Below are 25880 nucleotides of genomic sequence, written 5' to 3'. Positions count from 1 at the left end.
AAGCTAGTCTTCAGTCCTCCAGTACTCAGTGAGGTGCTTTTTCAGCCCCTGATGCCCACTTCAGTTGATTTACAGGCTGCTACAAGACCCTTTTGGAGTCCGGTATGCCACAAAACTTTTCTTTGACTAGGGATCCTGCGGTTGTCTCTCCCTTGGATGGGTCCGGTGCCGCTGAGCAGGCACCGGCTTCCGAGTAAGTCCTTTGCACTACCGAATCTCAACACAAACCGACATCTTCTTTTGCGACTATCGTTCTTTCAAAAACAAACGAGTTTCTTAGGCCCAGGGTTCGAACCACACCCAAGAAACCAATGACCCACTCTTAGGCGCCTGCTACCTTGTCTCAGTCTCAAATGCTTAAAATGCTGGAAGACCTTATCATGCTGATCAGGTGAAACCAAGCTACCCCCTCCAAAAGGAAAAGAGATCTGTCCCCTGTAGTTTTATCTGAACAAGAGTCAGATGAATCTGATGCATCTGACTTTGAAGACATGCAACCCCTCTCCACTTATGAGGATTCTGATGCAGAGGACTCCATTCCTTCAGCCTCTCCCCCAGAGGATTTTTCCTTTGGGGAAACCCTGCATACTTTAAGGGAGCATTTCCAATGGGAGAGTCAGGACTACCTTCAGTCAAAAAAGAGACTCAGGGAATTCCTAGATCTTCCGCAACACAGACCCTTAGCCATCCCCCCAGTCCTGGATGTTGTGGAGGATGTTTTCCACAAGTCCAGTTTGAATTCTGACACCCTACCTCCTGCTCCCAGAAAACCAGACAGGTATTATAGAGTCCCTAACTCACACAAATATCTTTTTAAAAATCCTAAAGCTGACCCTGAGGTCATTTCTCAAGGGCCAAAAGGGATTAAAGCAACTTCTGCTAAGAATCCCACCCCCTCAGACAGGAATTCCCAAGCATTGGACAGATGGGGTAAAAAAGTATTCACCTCAGCTACTCTTGCTATCAGGGCATTAAACTGTCAGTTCCATATGCTGAATTTCAGCAACATACCTTGGAACGTCTTAAACAAAAAAATGTCTTCCTTTCCTGCTTGGGCAGAATCTAAAGATTTACAAGACTTAATGCGTTCTGCAAGTCAAGTAATTAAACACACTTTGCACTGTGGTTTTGATGCCCTAGAAGCTTCCTGTAGGGCAGCAGTCACATGTTCTGTCATAAGAAGACATGCATGGCTTAAGGAACATCCCCTTCCAGACAATGTCAAATCTAAGTTGTTGGATGCCCCCTTGCACAAAGATAACTTATTTGGCATTAAGGCAGAAGATGTCTTAAAAAAGATGGAAGAAAAAGCAATATCTATGCAAACAGTTAAGGATTTCTTTTAGGTCCAACCCCCTAGGTTTAGCAGGCATTGTTCCTCCAAGCACTGGTCCTTTCCTGCTCCAAGTAAACTGGCCCAGCCTAGGCCACAAGGAAACAGACCCCCCCCCCCCAGATAGCAGCCTCAGGGAATGCCGAGATCAAAGCAGTGGACTACCTCCACTTCAAAACCAGGGAGTTCTAAGCCACCCCATTATGGAAAGAACTCACAATGACTCACCACCTCCACCACCCCCACTGCCCACCTTCACATACCCCTGGGAGGAAAACTCTCCTTTCACTCAAGCACATGGGCCACCATTACCAAGGATCAATGGGTTCTGAGCATTGTGTCCCAGGGATACAATTTTTCCTTCCACACCCTTCCAACCCAAAAAGGGTTCCCAGATCTATCACCAAATCAGTGGACAGAGACTCAAAAGCAAATCCTTTCCCTGCTCTCTATGACGGCAGTAGAGCACGTTCCTGCAGAACAGATAGGCCAAGGCTTTTACTCCAGACTTTTTCTGGTGCCAAGAAAAGAGGGCACCTGGTGCCCCATCCTCAATCTATCCATTGTAAACACCTTCCTGGTGATCCCAAAATTCAAAATGCTCACCCTCCAGCAGCTGCTACCCATGCTCTCCAAGGAGACCTGGCTAGCCACACTAGATCTAAAAGAGGCCTACCTCCACATTCCTTTCAGGCAATCATGCAGAAAATATCTCTGCTTCAAGGAAGGATCTCAACACTTTCAGTTCTCTGTGCTTCCCTTTCGCTTATCTACTGCTCCCAGAGTTTTCACAAAATGTCTGGCTCCAGCAATTACCTTTTGCAGACAAAGAAATATCCAAATGTACCCATACTTAGATGACTTCCTTATTCAAGCAGACAGCCAGGAAAAGCTGCTCAAGCACCTGGCCTTTGTAAAGACCCTACTAACCTCCCTCAATGAAAAGAAATCCAAACAGGTGCCCACCCAAAGGATAATCTTCCTGGGTGAAAGTCTGGGCACAGAATCCCAGATGGCATTCCTTACACCAGAGAAATAAAATTTCCTGACATCCTACTTCTCTCAACTAACCACTAGGCCCCAGCTGTCTGCAAGGAAGATCCTACAATCTCTGGGGTTCATGGCATCTTGCATACTACTCATTCCATATGCCAGACTGCATATGAGGAAACTTCAATGGTACCTAAAGACGCTTTGGTGTCAACATTCTCAAGACCTGGAAACTATTCTACCTATGATTTCTTGCCTCAGAAAGGATTTTCTTTGGTGGCCAACAGCATGCTCCCACAGCAAGGGACTGCCCTTCTCCCCACCCTCTGCTGCCCAGACCCTCACCACAGATGCATCAGACTATGCATGGGGTGCATACCTGGATGGCAGGTGCATACAGGCCCACAGCAAATCCCTCTGCACATCATTCTAAAAGAGATGATGGCTGTGCAACCGCCTTGATAGCATTCAAACCCCTTCTCTCTCCAGGGGTTCTCCTGATCAAAACAGACAACACCACTGTGATGTGGTACATCAACATGCAGGAAGGGACTCACTCCTACCCTCTATGCAGGCTGGCCATGACCCTCTGGCTCACAGCCTCTTCCATGCAACTACACCTGTTAGCACAATACCTACCAGGCTCTCCCAACTCTCTGGCAGACCAATTAAGCAGAAATCTTCTGGATCCACATGAGTTGCAACTCAACAGAAATACCTTCACCCTAATAACTCAGAAATGGGGAACCCCGAAGGTCAACCTCTTTGCCTCCTACACCAGCCATCAGCTCAGCAATTTCTGCACCAGGGAGCATCAGTGCATGGCTTGGAAAGTGGATGCCCTGTCTTTCCCCTGGGTCAATCTATCATTCTATTTCTTTCCTCCCCCACCTCTCATCCCCAGGGTACTGCTCAAAATAAGGAAGGAAAAACCAAGGCCCTTCATATAGCCCCAGACTGGCCCCAACAGCACTGGTACCCCTTGCTGCGCAGCCTGTCCCTGCTGCCTCCATGGCATCTTCCTCAGATTCCAAACCTCCTGACCCAGAGGGAAGGGGAATTCATGCATCCCAAATTGCAGACACTCAGTTTGGTAGCTTGGCCTATTCCCTAACCCCAAACCAATCTGCCACCCTCAGTAAACAGGTTCTGGATGTTATCCATGAGGCCAGACGTCGTAGCACCAGAAAGTCTTATGCAGATAAATGGAAAAGATTCTGCACCTGGATCAAGGCTGAGGGAGCCAGTATGGTACAGCCCTCCATCCCTCTCATCCTGGATTACTTAGCTGACCTACTACACCATGGCCTCTCCTTCACCTCTATAAAAATTCATGCCTCTGCTATTTCTGCTCATTTTCCCACTGATCAGCCCCTTTAATCACACCCTTTGATCAAACAGTTCCTCAGAGGAGCTAGCAACCTGAGGCCCCCCCAGAAGGGCACCATCACCAGCTTGGGACCTTAACTTTGTCTTGGAAAAGCTCATCCTGCCCCCTTTCAAACCAGCTTCTTCTGCAGAGTTAAAATGCCTCTCCTGGAAAACAGCATTCCTCCTGGCCATCCCTTCAGCTAGAAGAGTCTCTGATCTGCAAGCACTCATGGCTATGGAACCCTTCATCATCTTCCATGCAGATAGGGTATCCCTCAGAACTAACCGATCCTTCATGCCCAAGATGGTGTCCAGTGTGGCTCTCAACCAATCCATTAATTTGCTCACCTTCTTTCCTAATCCTCAGAACAAGGGGGAAAGGACTTTTTACTCTCTTGAGGTGCACAGGCAGTTCAGATTCTGTCTGATTAGGACTAAATCCTTCAGAAAGTCTGATCAATTGCAGATTATCTTTGCTACAGGGGCAGAAGGCAAAGCCATATCCAAGCAAACCATTTCCAAATGGGTAGCACACTGCATCCATTTCTGCTACAAACAGCATACAAAGCCTCCCCCCAAGGGGGTCAGGACACACTCCACCAGAGCAGCCTCTACTTCAGCAGCTTTCCTCAGAGGAGTCCCCACCAGGGACATCCTGGAGGCTGCCACCTGGACATCTGTTCACACTTTTACCAAGCATTACCACCTGCCTCTCTTCTCCAAATCCAGGGCAGGGTTTGCCTGTGCAGTCCTGCAGGGCATCCTAGCCAGCTCCTAGTTTCCTTGACTGCCTCCACCGATTGCCTCAGCTTTGGGAATCTACCCAAATGTGATGACTGCAACAGTGAAACATGAAGAACACAGTACAGTTGTGTACACTTGCCATAAATGTAGATGTTCAAGTGTATTCACTGTTGCAGTCCTGGTTTCCCTCCCTCCACCCCCTTTATTTTCTTTCTCTTTTTATTACCATTTTACATGTTGTTCTCCTTTCCTTACGAACCTGGCCTCCTACTTTGGGGGCTTTGACAGGTTAGGGCAAGAAAAACTGATGTAATGGCATTGGCTGCCTTACTTTATACTACTGACGACCTGACGTCAGTCCTCAAGCCACAGCAACCGCTGCAGAAACACTAAGTCTCTGGTATTTCGGCCAGATGAGGGCTACCCTAGCAGGGATAACCCAAATGTGATGACTGCATCAGTGAATACACTCGAACATCTACATTTATGGTAAGTGTACACAACTGTACTTTTTAGCAGATGTTTTTATTAAAAAAAATTGACTCCTTCAGTGTACTGTTGGTGAATTAGATTTTGCAGACTTGTAATGGATCCTATTGCTATACCATGGTAAACAATTCAGGTTTATTTCTAAACATTACCAGAGAGGCTGCATATATAGTGATTTTGGAAAAAGTTAAAGCTGTTTCACTTAAAACTTTTATTCACAGATTTTGTTGCAGCTTTATGTTTAGAAATACATAGTCTTGCTGTACTTATAAAGATCAATTAATATTTTAACAAATGTATATGGTTTAAAAATGAAGTAGTCACATTTGCTAGACTAATACTGCCTGGTAAACTTTAAATTCTCTTAAAGCTGCATATGCATCTCATCAGCATTATTTGTTATTTAAGCAGGCAGTGTGAGAGGCAGGGGTCGAGGTGCTGCAGGAAATCGTGCTCCAGGTCCCAGAGGTTCTTATCTGGGGGGGTATTCTGCGGGTCGTGGCATCTACAGCAGATATCATGAAGGGAAAACCAAGCAACAAGACAAAACCTATGAGCTTGTACCCAGCTTAGAGCTAACTGCTGTGAATCCTGTTGCCATTAAACCAGGAACAGGTAAGCATGAGCTCATAGTACTGAATATGATGTTTTCAGACATGCAGCACTGAATCTACTCCACAGTTTAACCACTCCTGTAAAACATCTGCTCACTTCTCTTAGAATGAAACATCTGGATAAGGATTGTGTATGCGCACACATGCACACGCGTGTGTGTGTGTGTGTGTGTGTGTGTGCACGTGTTTGTGTGTGTGTGTGTGTGTGTGTGTGTGTGTGTGTGTGTGTGTGCGTGTGTGCGTGTGTGCGTGTGTGCGTGTGTGTGTGTGTGTGTGTGTGTGTGTGTGTGTGTGTGTGTCTACGTGTGCATGTTTCTGTGTGTATCATAGAGCTCAGAAAGTTTAGAAAATACTTCTTTGGAAGTTAAGAGCTTGTAGTTTGAATCTACATTGTATGTTTTGTAAATTGTTTTAAGAAGCAAACTGAGTGGTCAGTGAGCAGCTATTGATTCTTGAGATGACAGTCTGGATTGGGTTGTTGAAAGGGGCATTCCTCTCGGAGATTACGCCAATGCCCATGTGGAAAATCAGACATATTCTGCCTGCAATCCGATATTGTAGTTTCAGGTAAACATGCACTAAAAGGCAACTCTTGCCAGAAAAGTTAAAGCTGTTTAGAGATAGGCCATGTGATGTTTTTAGTAGGCAGCCATCTGGAAAAAGAAACAGCCAATGGGGACTTGACAAGTACATCACAATAGAAACCAGACATGGTGCACAGGAATTCATAAATGAACAGCTGTTTATTCGCCTTCCCTATACATCAGTGCCATGACGTATCGACAAGCAACATATCCAGCGCAAAAAACAACCCCCCACCACCCATCTAATATGCCTTGGTTTCCTTCAGAAAAAATACACTTTATTAGTCACACTGTTCTGAATGACTGAAAAAAACCCATTTAGAATTACATTTTGAAAACAGTTTTAATTCCAGATACTTACTACACCATTCAGGGTATTCCTGCCTAGACTTTCCTTCCCACTACTGCACATATTCACAGTGGGAGGTTTGTATATTATAGCACTGCTGCTTACATGGAGCATCAGTCCTTAGGGGTACAAGTAACCTTAGTCAAAAGCACTTCCAGATTGAACTTTGCAGCCACCTTATTTAATGGACCCACATAAGAGTCCAAGCAGCTGCTGCCCGAACTGGCTGTGTAGGAAACATTAATTTGTTTTCCTTAACATACCAGATGCCTATCAACTTGCAGACTTTGAAAACAGGTGAAAAGGCCCTTGAAAAACAGATACATCCAGCCAAAAATGTGGATAGCTAATTAGCATAATATTTGAATACTAATTATCTCATAACTCTTCCAGTTATCAGTAGGACTCTGGGTGTCTGCTCAGAAACACATGTATAAAAACAGGGTGACAGAAATGATGTAGAAAAATATAAGCACATTCACAGAGTAAAATTTGTAGACTTTAATGAACTGCATTTCAAAATTCTCCCTCTTTTTGCTTCAAAAATGGGAAATATAAGATATGTCCTCTTTTCTGAAAATATTGGTGCCACCACTATGCTGGCCACATAGTATGGTTTTCTGTATACTAAACAGCTTCAAAACTGATATGTGATGAGAGGAGATTCAGAAAATTGTTTGAATGAGTAAATCAAGACATACCTCCAAAAATAGGCACATCATATGCAGGGGTAATTCAGGCCCGAAAATAGGAATATTCCCCCCAAGTATGGGCACTTCAGAGGTCTACCAGAGATGTGCATTCATTGGAGCATTAGCATCGGCTACAGTCACCAGGAATGCCATGTAAAACACAACTGTAGACTGTGATCCGCACCAGACACATGATTTTATAATTGTGAGCATAGCAGTGGCATGTGGTAGAACCACTCTATACATTATGCATTATGTTTTCCATGTACTTCACTGAAATGTAGTGAACTGCAGGAATGCATGCAAACTAGTTTAATTTAAATGCATGTAGTGCAAATTACTACATATATTTGTGGCTTAATCAGATATACCACCATTTTAAATGCCAAACCACACACCAAAAAATGAGCATCTGCAACTCCAGTACAACAGACTGAAGGAAGTTTCTAGTAACAAAGAGCATAAGAATATAAAGAAGACACAGACCTGAGGAAGTACACAGTGTTCTGCAATACCATGGTAACATATATGTCATAGGTGTGCTGTACATTTCAGCAGTGCTTTCCTTGGAATAGGGTATAGGTACATGGACTAGTCTGTACTATGGTTATATATAATTTGTTCTGGTATGTAGCCCATACATAGTATATGCAAATCTGCATTGTAGCTGTGAGAAGACAGCCCAATGCCAGGACTGCCTATCTCTGCAATATCCTGTATGTCATGTGTGCCCTAAACAGCTGTGGTGTGCGAGGGTTTAACTGGCCTCTCCAAGTGTAACCCCAATATCATAGCCCATCACCTTATTAACTTCTGTTATTCTCTAGGTGACCTTCCCCTGTATATCCATGTGAATCTCTGGGTGGCAACCACACCAGCTGTATACATGTACACATCTTTTCCTACTACTGGTCTGGGGTATCCCTGGAGTACCCCAGTGTCTATAGTGTAGTATATCACTGACATCTACTGTGTTTCTATTCTTGTCCAAACATTTAATGTTGCTTCTACCTATGGCAACCCACTCTTTACCAACTGGCAGCCTACTTTTTCTAGCAATCACCAGTCTACACCTATGTCTCTTGTTTCCATAGGTGTCATCATGCCCTCAAGAAGGAGCAGAGAACAGAGGCTGGACACCTTCATCCAAGCTGAAAATGATGTCCCACTACTTTAGACACTCAGGAATCATGGGTGCCACCTGTTGGGTAGGGGTTATGCTAATCAACCAGGGGATCATGTCTGTGTGGCATTAGTCTATGACTTAAATGCAGTAGGCAGAATAATACACAAGGCAGGCATGTATGCAGTAGGATCTGAAGGACCTGCAAGCATAGTGGCAGACAGTTTGGCCACTGACAAGGAGGGGTTCCTAATGTTTATCTAAGAATATGTTGAAAGGCCAATTGTGGTATTAGCCAACCCAGATTTTCTACTATGTGATTCCTTAAAACCTCTTGTATTAGATGTTTCAGATATATGACAGTTCTGAATGCCCATGACTTTTATTCCTTTTTAAGTCTGTTATGGACAAAGTCAGGCCAATAAAACCAAACCCCACTAGCTGTGGATGTGCATGTTTCAGTCTTTTTATGGCCTCATTTGCACAACATAAGTGGACTGTTTGGATAATCTTTGGAAACAAAGGGTTGTCATACCCAGCTGATGTCCATACCCATTAGGGTGTCTGCAAAATATCCCAAATAAACTAAAAAAAGAAGTTATGCACTCACCGTAATGTTCCATCTGCATTGTTGTTCATTTGTCTTCAACCTGTGGGTATAGGCACTGACATCGGTGCTGAGCCGGCCATATCCAAGTTATGGTGCCAAAACTGAGCTCCTCCCCTACATATAATGCCCCTCTCTCCCTCACTACCTCAGATCAAGTTTGCCTGACAAGTAGGTTACTGACCCAAACCCCCTAGAAACACGGTGACAGTGAACAACCTCTAGAACAGGAGGTAGGAGAGAGAACAGCAGACCTTGTTTACCAGGCCAAAACACTCATGGAAAGGGGGAAGGAGGGAGGGAAGGTTGAAGACAAATGAAAAACAACAATGCAGATGGAATGTTATGGTGAGTACATAACTTCTTTATCTGACATTGTTGTCCTCATTTGATCTTCAACCTGTGGGACAGAGTCCCCAGCTACTTGAGTCCTGGGTGGCCCTAAGGAAGGATGTTTTGGAACATGGTGGAACCAAAGGAAGCTCTGCTCCTAGATGAAATACCCAATTTGTAATAGGATATGAAGGTATGAGACCTAGCCCATGTAGCTGCAGTACATATCTCATCAACTGGTACCATGGAAGAAAAAGCTGATGAAGTAGACACAGGCCTGGTGGAATGCACCTTCACAGTAGAAGAAAGTGGAACACCGTGCTTCTTATAAATAAAAGTGATACATTTCGCAATCCAGTTGGCAATGGTTACCTTGGAAATAGGCAATCCCAATCTGGACTTAAATATGATACAAACAGCTGATTGGACTTCCTGAAAGATTTGGTTCTCTAGGTACAGCATGTGTAACTGATACATCCCTTTATTTTGAAACTCTGGGAAGAACACAGGAAGATGAATGACCTGATTAATATTCTTCCCTGAAGCAACCTTGGGCATGAAGGAAGGATTCAGCCTAAGAAAACATGATCTTTGTGAAAAATAAGATACGGAGACTAAATGCAAAGTGCTTGTAACTCAGAAACCAACTTAGATGAAGTAAGGGCTACCAATAGAGCTGTTTTCCATGACAAAATTTGTAGATCTGCTTTTGCACAGGGCTCAAAGGGAGATGACACCAGCACTTTAAGTACAAAGGTTAAGTCCTAAGGAGAGGCCAGGTCCTTAACTGGAGTCCGTAAAAGAAACTTTCATTTCAAAAAGGCCCTGCACAATCTAGAAGCGGCCAGAGAAGAATCCTTTAGTCTGACATGATAGTAGTATATAGCAGCTAGTTGGACTTTAACTGTAGAAAACTGGCTCCTTGGTTGAAGATACAAGCCAGAAAGTCTAAAACCAAAGGAATAGAGGCAGTAAAAGGATACACCGAAGTGTGGGACACCCAAGTGCAAAATTTCTTCCATTTACTAGCATAGATCTTCATGGTGGATGACTTGTGAGTGGAAAGCAATATATGCTTCATGGGAGATGAATACCTGAGAACTCTAGCCATCACTGGAACTGCAGAAGCCAAGATGTGAGTTTCAGACTTTCCAGATCAGAATGATAATTGCCCTCTGGATTGGAAATCAGATCTGGACATCGATCCAGAATCCAAGGAGGACAGATACTGTGAGCGCAAAAGAGAAGAAACCAAACCTGATAAGGCCAGAAGGGAGTGATGACAATCACGCAGCACCTCGACCTCTGATCCTTCTGAAGGAATTTTGCCATAAGAGGAAGAGGGGGTACGCATACAGCAGACCAGGGTGGCCAAGCATAAACTAGAGAGTCTCTGGGAATCCCTCCTCGGGGGGAATCAGGGCGAAAAACTCCCTGCACTTGGCATTGGAAGGTGAGGCAATGAGCTCACAGCTCAGGTGACCCCATTTCTGGAAGATCATGCCCGCCACTGATTGCTCCAGAGACAACTCATGAGGAAGCAAAATGGTCCTGCTAAGTTTGACCACTAGTATGTTGGAACTCCCCATAATATGCGTTGCAATAAGAAGGCAGCCTGAGGAAATCACCCATTCACACAATCTCATGGCTTCTCAACAGAGGGGGTAAGATCTGGTTCCTCCCTGTTTTCTGATATACCAGACCACAGTCATGTTGTCTGTCTGTATCACAATCATTCCTTGTGGTAGAAATGAAGGCAGTGCCTCCAAATCCAGAAGCACTGCCCTCATCTCCAGAACATTGATGTGTAGATTGGTCTCTCACACTGACCATATCCCTTGAACAGTCCTTCCCAGCCAATGACTCCCCACCCAAGCTAGGAGGTTGTTCGTGATGACTGTGGCCACAGGAGCTGGACCCATGAAAGATCAACCTTCTGCTAAATTCTAAGTGTTCAACCACCATAGTAGGGAGGACCTGCAGGTTCTGGACAGCTGAATGGGATGGGAGAGGGGCTGGTCCAGGGGCAACCATTGACCTGATAGGGTCCATTGGAGAGCTCACATATGTAGTCTTGCTAAGGGTAAAATCACAATGGTTGCTGCCATAGATCCCTGAGCTTGAAGGATTTGGGCTGCTGACTGCAAAGGCAGATCCAGAAGAACGCACACCTGCCCCTGAAGAGATTGAATTCTGTTGCTGGTGAGAAAGATCTTGCACAAAGACATATTCATACAGCACTCTGATGAATTCAATGGAATGGAGAGGCTACAATTTCAATTTAGGGAAATTTATCATGATGGCCAAGGTCGAAGCTAACTGCAGAAACTAGTCCCTGGCCTGAAGAAGCTGATGCTTGGTGGGTGCATCTAGAAGCCAGTCATCCAGGTAGGGGAAAACCCATATCCCCTGTAGCCTGAGATATGCTGTGAGTACTGCTACCACTTTGGTGAACACCCTGCGGGCTGTGGTGAAGCCAAATGGGAGTATGCTGAATTGATAACACCTGGCTCCTGATCAGAAGGGTAGGAACTTCCTGCGATGCTTGTCCATCTTTATGTGATAGCATCCTGGAGGTCCACTGAGCACATCCAGTAGTCCTTCGAAAGGTAGGGAAGGATAGATTGAATTGTAACCATCTGGAACTTTGTCTTGGTGACAAACATGTTCAAGCAGTTGAGATACAAGATTGGTCTGTGTCCCCCCACCTTGTTGGGCACCAAAAGGAACCCTGAGTAGATGCCTGATCCAGATAGTCTTGGGGAGATGGGCTGGATAACTCGCTTGTTGAGCAACTTTGAAATTTTGAGTTCAGCTGCCTTCCTGTGAGTGGGTGGAACATCTGGAAGAGTCTTTCAGGCCTTAGGTGGGTGAAGAAAGGTTATCAAATAACCCCTGGAAATTATTGTCAGCACCCATTGTTCTAACGTGATGGCTTCCCAGGCTGATGGGTGCAGAGAAAAGTGACCCCTGACTGCCTTCTGGGTAGGACAGCTGGACAACACTTCAGAGCCACTGGAAGGGCCTGTCTGGGTCAGTGTCCTGAGACCCTTGTCCACTTGAAGCCCTCCTGCCCCTAGGGTGGCATCTGAAAGAATCATTCCCCAGTCTGCCTCTAGGGGAAGACTCTGCCAATGCATCTTAATAGAAGAACCCTGGACTTCCGGAATCACAACTTTTTACTGCCTCTTTGATACATGGAGTAAGAATGCTGAGGAGTAGAAAAGCAGAGTCTGACAGCAGACACGTTCTTACCATCCTTCTTCCACTGGGCTACTTATCCTTCACGGATGGACCAAACTGGGAAGCTCCATCAAAGGGGGCATTTGTGAAGGACACCTTGAAGAGCTTAGAGAAGTTGCAAAGCTGCATCTAGGCATGACGTTTAGTAGCAATGCCTGAACCAGCTGCTCTAGATGCACTTTCCATGGAATAGGAGAGGAGCCACATAAAGGTGTTAGAAATGGCTTTAAGAGTGGCAAGTCTGAAGGAGAAGATCTTCTCCTCTGCCGACATGGACTCCAGATGCAGAAAGCTCCTTGATGAGTGATCTCTACAGTCTAGTGCCATGTGCCATGTGCCCTCAGAGAGAAGGTCGCTGACATATAAACATGCTTCCCCAGTCTGTCTTTTGCTCTGGATTCCCTGTCAGGTGTATAGACAGAAGAGCTCTTCTGGGCCAGCTCCTTGTTTGTGGCAGCTGCAACCACCAAGGCACCAACAGGGATGCTCTTCTTCCAAAAAATTATATTTGGTGGGGGGCTAAGGACCCTGTCAGGGAATTTTCGGACTGGTTCCACCGCATCTGGTTCCTTCCATGCCCTGTGGGTGATGAGGTCTACTAAGGGGTCCGCAGAGGGGAGCCACCCAGGAAGTAGATGGGCCTGCACCGAATGCCTCCAGGAACACTGACTCATCTGGATTGGGCTTTGGGGTTGACCATCCACCCTTCTGACACAGAATTTCCATGATATCTCCAAATGAGACATCATTGGGCGGAGATCAGGGGGAGCCCTCACCTTCCTTCCAGTCAGTGTCTTCAGTGGCAGACTCAGGGGTGGAGTCAATGTGCCTCCTTTGGCACAGGTGCTTCCAGTGGAGCTCCTCAGGGAGACATTCCTAGGAGGAACCGGAAGCCTGGGGCTCCGAAGAGAGAGATGTTTAGAGGGTAGAGGCAAGCTGTTGTTCAAGTGTAGGACTGGAAATGTCAGGTCCAGAGTCCAACTGAAGCTGAAGAAGATCCAGAGGGGGAGGCACCAAGGATCTTGACACCGAAGTTGGGAGGATCCTCTCCACCACATCAAACACCAATGGATAACAGGAGATCGTCACCATAAGAACATTCACTGAGGTGCTGGATGCCTGTGGAGCAGAAACTCCAGACCCCATCTGTGCTGACGGGAGTGTTGGTGTCGAGCTGCTCTGAACCAAAGCTCCAAGGGGAAGGAAAGGCACCGAAAATGTCGATGCCAATGCCAAACCCTCGGATCCAGTGCTGAGCAGACTATGACTCCAAGACCCCTCCAGCACCTAAGAGAAAGGGGCTGAGGAACTCAAGGCCATGGTCGCATCAAAGAAACCAAAAATGTTGATGCCAGCCCCTTGATGCCGGCAACTCCGACATCTGAAGGTCCCAAACCCTGGGGCTCAGGAAAGCAGGACAGCCAGTAAGGGAAAGGGAAGAATCCCCCCACTCCCAGTGGGGAGGGTGTGGGAAGGACCCGCAACTGGACCTGAGCCTGCAGGAACTGTCTCATCAGGCAGTCCACTTCTCTTTTGGATAATCTATGGGATGACCTGGCAGAGGAAGCCACAGATGCAGGCTGGGAGTGGTGCATGGGCAAGGCTGAATCCAGAGGCCCAGGACAGAACCTAGGCTGAAGGGAAGATAACCTAGGCCTAATCTTGGGAGAAGGTTCACCAGCAGCAGGGGTAGATACTGCAAGTCTCCACTTCTCCAGGGGCCTGTGGTTGCTTTTAGATTTTTCTCTCTCTCTCACTCTTTTTCCTTCTCTCTTTCAGCTTTCTTATCAACATCCTTGCTTTTAGTCTTGGGCAAATTAACAGGAGGTTGAGTCCCTGCACCCATACCAGAATAACTGGGTAACAAACCCTTAAGAATCAGCTTGTTGTGTCTGTCTGAGAGGGTACAGGAAAAAACCCTGCACAAACAGAGCATCCAAAGTCTAAGTGAGGATTAACTAAACATACTACACACAATGTCTGACCATCCAAGGGTGGGAGTTTATGCCCACACCCAGTGCATTTTCTAAAACCAATACCTTTCTCTAACTTGTCCGATTTATCAGCCATGACAGAAAGACAGAAAAGGGAACTTCACCAGAAGAGACTTAAAGCCATGAAAATTGCTATGAAGAACACGAAGGGTAGGGAAAAGTTCAGAAACTAACAGAAAGTTTTTAAAATGGTACCTGAGTACAAAGATTCTCACAAATAGCCAAACACTCGCAACAAAGATGGAGCTCAGACGGCCCGCTTATAGCTGGAATGGCAGCAAATGAGATCTGAGTTAGTGAGGGAGAGAGGGGCATTGTGGGTAGGGGAGATGCTCAATTTTGGCACAGTAGCTTGGATATAGCTGGCTCAACACTGATGTTGATGCCTGTACCCACAGGTTGAAGATCGAATGAAGACAACAATGTCAGATCAATTTATAACAAGGTCACACAGACAAACCAATCAGTCAAAACTAAAAGAAAAATCTCTTACAGAAGAGAAAAGTCCAAACCACAAAAAAGTCCAAAAAACCACTCACACCACGATAAAATCACAGTTTTATTGCACTTGATAAAAATCCAGGTAAGCGCTTTTGTCCCAGATTTACAGTTATGTTAGGAACTTCAAGAGATAAAAAATAATTACCACATTCCTTAAGTACTTTTTAAAATAATGACATCACATCCTTAATAATCAGTTCTTAAAGAAACTGCTAACAAATCAGTAAGTATATACATACATACATACATACATATGTAAGTCACTCACTTCATCCTCATCTAAAATATTTCAAAGTGTAATCACACTACACTAAACAAACATTAACTAGTGTAAATCTAAAACAATAAAAATAAATGTACGTATACATGTTATAAATGTAATAAATATGTATTTCAAACCAATTACAGGGCCAGTTACCTTTTTAGGCCTTTAAGTTTTAAAAGACCAATTATGGACAGACTTTCATTTAATCCTGGCCGATGTACTGAGTTCAGACAAATCTGCCATCTCAGTTCTACCTTTTCTAATAAATAAGGCCAGGCTCCCCCTCTTTCAGCAGGGTATAATGTTTCCAAAATAATGAACTTAAGCATATGTTCTGGGTTTTGGGAAATGTGTTTTGCTAGGGCATTATACTCATAGTGGTCCCTGATGTTTCTAAGGTGTTCACTAATCCTGTTTTTCAATTTATGTTCGGTCTTTCCTACGTAAAAACATGAATAATCGCAGCATAAAGCACAGTAGACCACTCTCTCTGTGTTACAAGTACACCTTCCCTGTATTTTTATTCTCACTTTGTTAATAATAACCTCATTTACTTCTAAAATATATAGGCAAAATTTACAGGTCCCGCATTTATACCTGTATCCAGTTCATGAGTGTACCCTCTGATTTTCAAGTAAGTTTTTAATATTTCACCCCTTTCTGAACATACAAATTGGTCTTTTGCCCATAAGATCTCTTAGTTGTTTTTCACCATACAATAAGTTCCAATTTTTTTCTAATATAGTTTTAATGTGATAAGAATAATTTGAGAAAGTAGTCAAAAAACATGATTTGAAATTACTTACCCCCCCCATCCTGTGACATATCGTCACCCTTATATGAGTTCAACATGGGGCTAGATTCATGCTGGGGTGAATTCATAACAGATGTCACTCTATGACTGTCGGTAGGCCATAACATTTCAATTGCCCCATTTAAAATAGGTTCAAAATGTCCATTCTGCCTCTTGAAAATAACTTTGTTCATAATTTCTTCCACAAGGTCTATGGGATACCCTCTTTTAAGAAATGTTTCCTTCAGTTTGTCACATTCATTTAAAAAACTCTCCCATAGGATAACCATTCAGGCTGCCCTCACAAATTTCCCCTTAATAACCCCTCTCTTTTGTGAAAAGGGGTGACAACTCATGAAATGGAGAAAATTGTTTGAATATGATTCTTTACGAAATATCTCTGCTAAAAACCTGTTGTTTTGGTTATCCTTTATCAATAAAACATCTAAATAAAGTATTTCTCTCTCATTAACTGTATGGGTGAGTTTTAAGAATGAAGTTGAATTATTAATTTAATCCAAGAATAGTTCGATTTGCTGTTTTGGCCCCTTCCATAAGATAAAAATATCATCAAGATAATGAGTGTAAGCGTAACAGTATGGGAAGAAGGGTGAATCTATCAAGAATCTTCTCTCCCATTCAAGCATGATGATATTCGCATAGAGACTCCCACAAGCTTCACCCATTGCAACACCCTGGGTTTGGAGGTAGTATTCCTTCTCAAGTAATATAAAATTATTTTTTTGGAACCATATCTAGAAGTTGTTCAAACATGTTAATCCTGTCCTGGGATATCCCCTTAGAAAAAAGCTAATCACAAATCCACTGTATCCCTAGTTCATGTGGTATAACGGTATATAGGTCCTTAACATCTACCGTTATAAGTGTACAAGTACTATCATATGTAAGTTGGTTAATTTTGCTGAGGAAGTCCCAGGAGTCAATACACAGGAATGGCTCATTACTAAGATATATCTGTAGTTCAGTATCGAGGAACTTAGCTAATGGATGTGTAATCGAGCCTCTAGCATCCACAATAGGGCACATGGAGCGGTTGGTGTATGTCGTTATGTATCTTTGGTATACCAAAAATAACTGGTGTAACTGGAAACTACTGACAAGAAATGGAGTTCATCCAAATTTATGAGGCCATCTATAAAAAGATGTTATAGATATCCTCTAATTCTCCTATGTGCCCCATTCATTTTGTTTAATGAGCTACAGATATATGTGGGTGTCTCCAAGATCTCATACATTTTCATACTATAGTCATTTCTATTGGTAAGGACAACACCACCCCCTGTATCTGGTTTCATAATTCTAAAACCAGTATTTGTGGTAAGAAACTGCAGTTCCATTTCTTCCTCCTCATTCGAATTACCCTTCATTCTGTTTTTATGTTCATAAAAGGCTCGGATGTCCAAGTCACAAATTCTTCCAACAAAGGAGGTATAGGGGGGTTATAAGTATTTGAAACATCTTGAAAGGGCCAATAGCATTCTCTACACCCTGAAACAAAAAATTAAAATTGAGTTTCCTCACATATACTTTCAGGTCCATTAGGATGTGTACTAAACTGGCTGGCCTGCTAGGAATAAATGTGAACCCTTTAGCCAGTAAGTCACACAAGTGGATGTTTAAATTCATTTCAGTAAAGTTATACACCTTAAAATCCCAAGAGCTAGCTATTCATTTGAACTGAAACTGGTGGTAATAAAAAATGATGATTAAGACACATCACATTGTCAAATTGTCTACAATCATGTACAATTACACTTATTTCCTCGCCCCTATCCCTCTCCATTCCCCCGTTAGTTGTATTTGACCTCGTTAGTAGTTGTACACTTGTTGTCACCCTTGGTTGTTATTTCTCAATGTCTGTTGGTTCAGTATACGTTATGAACATGTCAATGGGGGATATTCTTCCTCCTCTAAAAAAGTCTCATCCCCTTCATTATTAGAGTCCATAACTAAATCATTGTTATCCAACCCATTAGTATAAGTCTGAATATTTAGGTACCATTCTTGGGAAGCCAAGCTAGATTTTCCACTATGTGATTCCTTGAAACCTCTTGTATTAGAGGTAACATGGGATAAATGACCCCTTAAGGACATCAGGCCTTTCAGCTATATGCTAGTTCCGAATGCCCATTACTTTTATTCCTTTCTAGGTCCATTATACACAAATTCAAGCCAATAAAACCAAGCGCCAATAATTGTGGATATGGATGTTTCAGCCTTCTTATGGCCTCATCAGCACAGCATAAGTGGACTGTTTGGCTAACCTTTGGAAACACAGGGTTGTTGTACCCAGCTGATGTCCATAACCATCAGGGTGTCTGCAAAATATCCCAACTAACAAACTAAAACAATGAGTAATAAGGTCACATAAACAAACCAATCAGTAAAAACTAAAAGAAAAATCTAGTCAAGCTAGATTTTCCACTGTGTGATTCCTTACAAGCTCTTGCATTAGAGGTAATATGGGATATATGTAAATGACCTCTTAAGGACATCAGGTGTTTCAGCTGTATGGCAGTTCTGAATGCCCATCACTTTTATTCCTTTTTAGGTCTGTTATGGACAAATTCAGGCCAATAAAGCCAAATCCCATTAGCTGTGGTCAGAGTTAAAAAGGACCAATCGAGTACAATGCTCCTTTTGCCATATACTTAACCAGGCACTTGCAATAGGTGAAACAGCCTCAGAGGTTCCTTACAAAAAATATAGGGAGTAAATAGCATGTCATATACAGATAAACTAAAAGCCCTATCTCTTTATAGGTTCATAGGTGTGTACTGGGCTAATGGCCCTGGAGCCTTTATAAACCTAGCCCATAGAAGTGCCCTGGCATCGTGCCACCCAACGTTAGTTCCCAGTGCCTCTGTCAAGTAGAGCTACTGGAGTAATCCCTGGGGTGAACTTTCTATTTCCCATCCACTCATCAAGATTTCTCTTGAAGAGAGCCAGTGAGGTGCTCTGCTTGACATGTATGGGAAGTCTATTCCAGAGTATGGGCAGTCTCTGGGTTATTAACCTGCCCCTCCAGCATGTTCTGTTGATTGTGATAATGAGGTTGAGGTCTCTGGAGCATGTGGTGCGGAGGAATTGGGATTTCTTTAGATGTAGCATTTCTAACAGAGCTGGGTCAGACATGGCTTTGTAAGTTACTCTGTCTTCTACCAAATATTTATTTTATTTTACATTTGTTGACTGGGCTAGTCTAACTGGATATATGTCCATTTTCAGTAGAGGCCTGGGGAGAAAAGCTCCACATAAAAACAAAACAAAAACAAACAGAACATTGCAACTTCAGTTACAGTTCACTTGTCAGACAAAACACTTGTTTACATGGTAACTTAGCAGTAATGCTAGATAAAAAAATTAAAACAAAATAGAAAAGGCTTTTTTTTTTTTTGTGGACCAAACAATAATAGAAGAAAAGAGTATTCAGAAGAAAGACAGAGATTCCCAAACCAAAGTTGTAAATATGGCATAAGAGAATAGGTAGTTATTTACAAGGTAGGGAGACTTAGTTAAGGGCGGTAACTGATCTATAAGGCAGTAACGTGTTCATACAGTCTTTCCTGGGTACTGTTCATAGTCTTTCCTGGGAACAGCTAGTTTAACCTAGAAGGTAGTGGTCTTAAAGTGGGTATGAAGTGAGTAGTGTTTAGTGCTATAACCTAGGATAACAGGAAGAGAAATCTTAGTCTGGGTTAGTACAAGGACATAGCCAATGGGTTGTAAAGTATATTTTGAGTTTCTTTTTAAATAGTACAGTTGAAGAAAGGGATGTGAGTTCACCAGGAAGTATGTTCCAGCTTTTTCCCACAGTGTTAGAAAAAAGGGAATCCCCTGCTTTATTGTTGGGTTTTTGTCTAGATACAAGTAGTTTGTTGAGCGTAGGTTTGTAAGATTGTTATATGGGGTGATTAGACTCATGAGAATTGGTGTGTTGCCTGGGTGATAAAGGGTTTTATGGGCAGTAATAAGTTGGTGGAATAGAATTTGATTATGCAGTTCCAGCCAACCCAGTTGTTTTAGATTTTAGGAGTGGTGGGTTCTAAAAGGGGAGCCAGTTGCAAATCTGGCAATGTTATTGAAGGAGATTGCCAGCTTGTTGAGGTTGCTATTAGATAGGTTAGTGTATATAGGAGAGGCATAGAAGAGAGTTGAGATAAGGTGGGTGTGGGCAATAGTAGTTCTAGCTATGGGAGTAAGGAAGGGTTTCATTTTATAGAGGGAGCCTAGTTTTCTGTTAACTGATTTTATTGTGGTGTTGATATGAGTATCATAGTTAAGGCTGTGGTCAATAGTTACTCCTAAGGTTTGGTGGTAGTGTCAGGAGATATGACTGTGCCATTATAAATGCCCTCAGGCAGATAGTCTAGTACCTACCTATGAACCTATGAACCTATTATTAGATTTGATGATGAAGTCAATTGGGGTGGACTTTTGTGTGGGAGTAAAGAGCAATAGTCTAGTCTTTTTGGGGTTAAGGAGGAGACAATGCTGTAAAAAACATTCTTCTACTAACTTGAAGACATTTTGGGTGAGGGACTGCAGTTCAGATGGACCAGTAGCGGAGCAAATTAATGTGGAGTTGTCTGCATATTGTATGCATGTAGCATGGGGGATATTTACAGTTAGATCGTTAATAAAAACTGAGAATAGAAGAGGACCTAATATAGAACCTTTGGGTACACAGGGTGACAGGAAGGTAGATGGATAGACTGTTATCCCAAAGCACTGCCTATTGCCTGTTATCTAAGTAGGACTTGAACCACTGTAGTGCTTGAGTATCAAGTGAGAGGGACTTAAGAATATTTAACAGTAGCTGATGGTTGACCATGTCAAATGCATTTGAGAGATCAATAAAGATTGCAGAGAACAGGGTGTTATTATTACATTTTTTGTTAATGTGATCAGAAAATGATAGGAGGTCAGTGGTGGTACTATATAAAGGTCTAAAGCCATGCTGAGAGTTGGCCAATAGTCTATTCTGGAGAAGGTGGTCTAACAGTTGACGATGGATGCATTTTTCCATAATTTTAGCTAAGGGAGAGAGTAGGGAAATTGGACGGACGTTAGAAAGTTCTGTTGAGTTGCCACCTTTATGTAAAGGGATTATATGGGAAATTTTCCAGATGGATGGGATGGTACCTTCTGTTATGGTTCTATTTATTAGGATCAAAATAGGGTAGGCAATAACTTTAGCTGCTATTTGCAGATATTTAGCAGGTAATAGGTCAGCAGAGGGGGTAGATGGTTTGAGTTTTTGAAGAAGGGTACAGATGAGGGGTGTAGGAACAGGTTGTAGATGGAATGTAGGTAGGTAGTAAGTTATTTGAGGAAGAGGGCAGATTAGAGGATACAGGAGGTAGAGAGTTAGCAAATGACTGGATGGCTTCGGTAAAGAAGAAATTAAAGGTATCAGCAATTTGTTTGGGAGTTTCTTGGTCTTTCCTGATGGGGTTGGTGTCTTTGGGTGGCCTGGATGTAGTCTATTGATACCTATATATCTATATGCAAGTCACTTTAGTCACAGGGTGTGGTGATATCAATGATCAATGTTACTTTTGTCTTCTTTTCATGGACCACTATATCCAGTGTTCTAGCATCTATCTTTTGAACTGTTGGTAATGGGTGATCCCATGTGATGTAGACTTCATCATTTTCTATGATGCTTTGAGGCTCATGTTTCCAGTGTTTATTAGCCACTTCAGAATGTTTGCACAAGCCCCAGTGCAACAGTCTTGCCACATTATTATGCCTTTTAGTATTCAGTCCTTCTGCCATTAGTATGTCGCAACCAGCAACAAGATGTGCAACTGTTTCCAATTCTGTTTTACAAAACCTACATTTGTTTGTTTCTCCTACATGTTCAATGGACTTTGTAAACTGGCATGTACATAGTCCACTATCCTGGACCACCAATATTAACCTTTCATCTCCTGGTTTGAATTTGTCTCTCCTTAACCATTACTGTGTTCGATCCTAATCAACATGAGGTTCTTCCAGAAGTTTTCTATACTTGCAACTATATTTATGAATTTTCCACATTTCTTACCTTCTCATCTCGCCCTTCACCTTATATTCTTTCTTTTGTTTTTTTGGCACATTCAGTTGTTGCCTGATTTTGATCTACTTCTAGTTGTTTTTACATTCCTGCTTGACACCAGTGTGCTTCTGCAATAAGCAGAGAAGTCATCTTAGATTTATTCTCCTCATGTTTCAAAACTTTCACTGTGTTCGGATCTTGTGAGGTCAGCAGATTTGTGTGCAGTCCCATGATTGCAGATCTGTACATGTAATCAGTTTCAAGGAAGCCCTTCCCTCCTTCAGAATGGGGGAGTATATAATCTTGGTATGCCATGACTTTTATAAATCATCTGGTGAGCATGAAGCATCCTTCTTTTTTAATCTATCCAACACATTTTGGGGCCAATCAATGACTCCAAAACTGTAAGTTAGGACAGGAAGAGCAAATTGGTTTATAGCCTGAATTTTGTTCCTAGATGTCAACACTGTTTTCAGGATTAATGCAAGTCTTCTAAAGTATTCTTTAGTAAGTTTCATTCGCATTTGTTCATGCTTTATTGTTGATCCATATACTGATTTCCTTAGTATAGTTATAGTGGTGATACCGGAAGTTGTTTTATCACGACAGTGAATTGTTTCATTACTTCAGATGTAATGACAAATTAAAATATAATAAGGAAGAGTTCACTGAACTAAGTAATGGCATAACTAATAGCAGTGTTTATTTAAACAAATTACTTTGTGTTTTCATTTTACAGCTGAGTATTGTGCTTACATTTTGCAGTTAAATATTGTGGTATTATATTTAATTGCATTAAAATTTAATTGTGTTTGAAAAGGTGTTCAACTTTAGACAATTCTGCAGGAGTAACCCATTTTTAACTGTTTGTTCTTTTTGTCCTGCAATATCAATTGCTTCTTTATATTATTTTATGTTTTGTATTAATTTTAGTGACAATCCCTGCAATTAGTGCGCAGTATCCAGTGTTCCAGACAGCACCAGCTGCCAAGATTATGGATGATACCAAGATGCACACAGTGGAGCACATTATAAACCCTATGGCTGTCCAGCCAGACACAGCTACTGCTACAGTTATTCCAGCGGTTTCATCCCCACCACCTCAGTTTCAGGTATCTTCAATAGTTATTGTCAGCAAGTTGTTTTTATACTACCATGATGTTCTCTAGAGTCCAGGGTGTTAGTGTACTAGAGTTGTAGTATAGTTGAACAAGTCACAGTACACTGGGTTAACACCAGAATCATAATATATCTGAGCAACATCAAACTCCCTGTTGTGGTGGTCACAGAGAAAAAAATCTCAATTATTTTCAGTAAAATAGTCATTTTCAAACCATGTAATTCACCAGTGCAAGATGCATCTGGCCAGTCATGTCATGATGAAGTGTATAATGTACCATTTCTCAAACTGTGAGTTCATAGAAATAATCAACACAGAGTTTACTGTACTTCTAAGAAAGAGGCAACACTTGAATGCATCAGTCTTTCACACATAATGTGTATTTCATCCAAGCTCTATTAGTTAAGCAATTTGTTGTCATGCATAACAGGTATGAAGATCTACATATTTACTATAGTAACAAACACTCTGGTAGTAGTGCCTCTATCTGCACGATTGTCTGTATCGGTCTACTAGTTAGCACATATATACCAATAAATCACGTAAAGTCATAGTTTCTGTCTGCAGTATGATAAAACCCCATTTGTAATGGATATGACAGAACCATTTGTAATAAACAAATAAGTTAATCTCTTTAGCACATGCTATTTTTGTCTTGCAAAAGTGATACCATTCAAAAATACTGAAAGTGTAAGTGTCTTAATGGCATAATTTGTAGTAGGAGTAGATGCTTATACAGCCATTTTATAGGTCAGAGCAATCCATTTCCAGGCAATTTAAATTTTTGTTGACATCTCCATATCATGCTAACCTATTTATAAACATGTTTTTCTAAGTTAATTGCTACCGATCAGAAGTGAAAAAACTTGATCTTGTGAGTCCCAACACTTGAAGTAAACTGCAGTTCATAGACAAAACAATTCAAAACTCACTCACTACTTTCAAGTGCACCCTGTATATCCTACTGCATATGTATACTATTTACAGTGCACCCTGTATCTCCTACTACTTATGTACATTACTTTAATGTGTACACTGCACCTCCAACTACTTACATAAAATACTTTAAAGTTGCACACACCATTTCCAACTACTTATGTATACCACTTTAAAGTACACCTTCCATCTCCTACTACATAGTATTCTACTTTAATGTGCACTCTCCATCTCCTACTACTTACTAATACTACTTAAAGTTACACCCTCTATCCCCTACTACTTATATATACTACTTAAAAGTTACACCCTCTATCCCCTACTACTTATATATACTACTTAAAAGTTACACCCTCTATCCCCTACTACTTATATATACTACTTAGGAGTTACACCCTCTATCCCCTACTACTTATATATACTACTTAAAAGTTACACCCTCTAACCCCTACTACTTATATATACATGCTACTTAAAAGTTACACCCTCTATCCCCTATTACTTATATATACTACTTAAAAGTTACACCCTCTATCCCCTACTACTTATATATACTACTTAAAAGTTACACCCTCTATCACCTGCTAGGAAGACAGAGTTATGAGGAAGGAGACTTACAAGATAAAGAGGTCTACTGCCTGAGAATGAGGGAAGGAGAGATTACCCTGGGTGAGCAGAAAGAGATGGAAATAGACTACTTTACACTACTAGTAGTACTAATATACTACTTTAAAGTGAAAGCTCCATCTCCTACTACTTGTGTATACTATATAAAGTGTACCTTCTTTCTTCTACTACTTATGTACACTACCGTAAAGTGCACCATCCATCTACTGCTACTTATATATACTACTTTAAAGTCCACCTTCCATCTCCAACTACTTATATATACCACTTTAAAATGAACTGTCCATCTCCTACTACTTATGTTTACTATTTAAAGTGCACCGTCTTTCTCCTACTACTTATATTCATTACTTTAAAGTTCATCCTCCATCTCCTCCAACTTACATTTAGTACTTTAAAGTTGCACCTTCCTGTTTCCTATTTCTTACATATAACTACTTAAAGTGTACCTTTAATCTCCTACTACTTACTTATACTAATTTAAAGTGCATCCTCTATCACCTACTACTTACGTATTAAACTTTATAGTGCACCCCATCTCCTGCTACTTATGTGTACTAATTTAAAGATCATACTCAATCTCCTACTACATACAGATACTACTTTAAAGTGTACCTTTATCTCCTACTACTTATGTATACTACTTTAAAGTGCACCTTCTGCTGGGTATATATACTACTTTAAATTGCAGTATCCATCTCCTACTATGTTCATATATTACTTTAACGCTCATCCTTGATCTCCTACTACTTATGTACACTACTTTAGAGTGCACCGTTGATCTCCTACTATGTACATGTATTACTTTAAAGAGTACTCCCCATCTCCTTCTACTTATGTGTACTACTTTAAAGTGCACTCTCTATCTCCTACTATGCATATGTACTACTTTATGGTGCACCATCCATCTCCTACTATTTAAATATACTAGTTGAAGTGTACCCCCCATTTCCTATTATTTCTGTGAACTACTTTAAAGTGTACTCTTTATCTACGACTACTTATGTATACAACTTTATAGTGCACTTTGCATCTCCTACTACTTAGGTATACTACTTTAAAGTGTACTTTCCATTTCCACTACTTACATGTACTACTTTAAAGTTGC

General features: G+C 41.9%; 1 protein-coding gene across 9 annotated transcripts in view; it reads left to right on the top strand.

Annotated features, from left to right (window-relative positions):
* RBM47 (RNA binding motif protein 47) overlaps positions 1–25880 on the top strand; it is an 876418-nt gene that overhangs the window by 807944 nt on the left and 42594 nt on the right. For 7 of the 9 annotated variants that reach the window (XM_044062819.1, XM_044062821.1, XM_044062820.1 and 4 more), the window contains 2 exons: positions 5336–5542; positions 23023–23201. In XM_044062819.1, coding sequence (XP_043918754.1) covers positions 5336–5542; positions 23023–23201 — 386 coding nt within the window. The remainder of the gene's footprint in view (positions 1–5335; positions 5543–23022; positions 23202–25880) is intronic. The other 2 variants (XM_044062824.1, XM_044062826.1) reach the window with 2 other exon arrangements.

The sequence above is a fragment of the Protopterus annectens genome, chromosome 2.part1, assembly GCF_019279795.1.
Source record: "Protopterus annectens isolate FY-2018-M chromosome 2.part1, PAN1.0, whole genome shotgun sequence".
Taxonomy (NCBI): Eukaryota; Metazoa; Chordata; order Ceratodontiformes; family Protopteridae; genus Protopterus; species Protopterus annectens.
The sequence above is the reverse complement of the archived record's forward strand: the minus strand, read 5'-3'. Positions and strand labels throughout refer to the sequence as shown.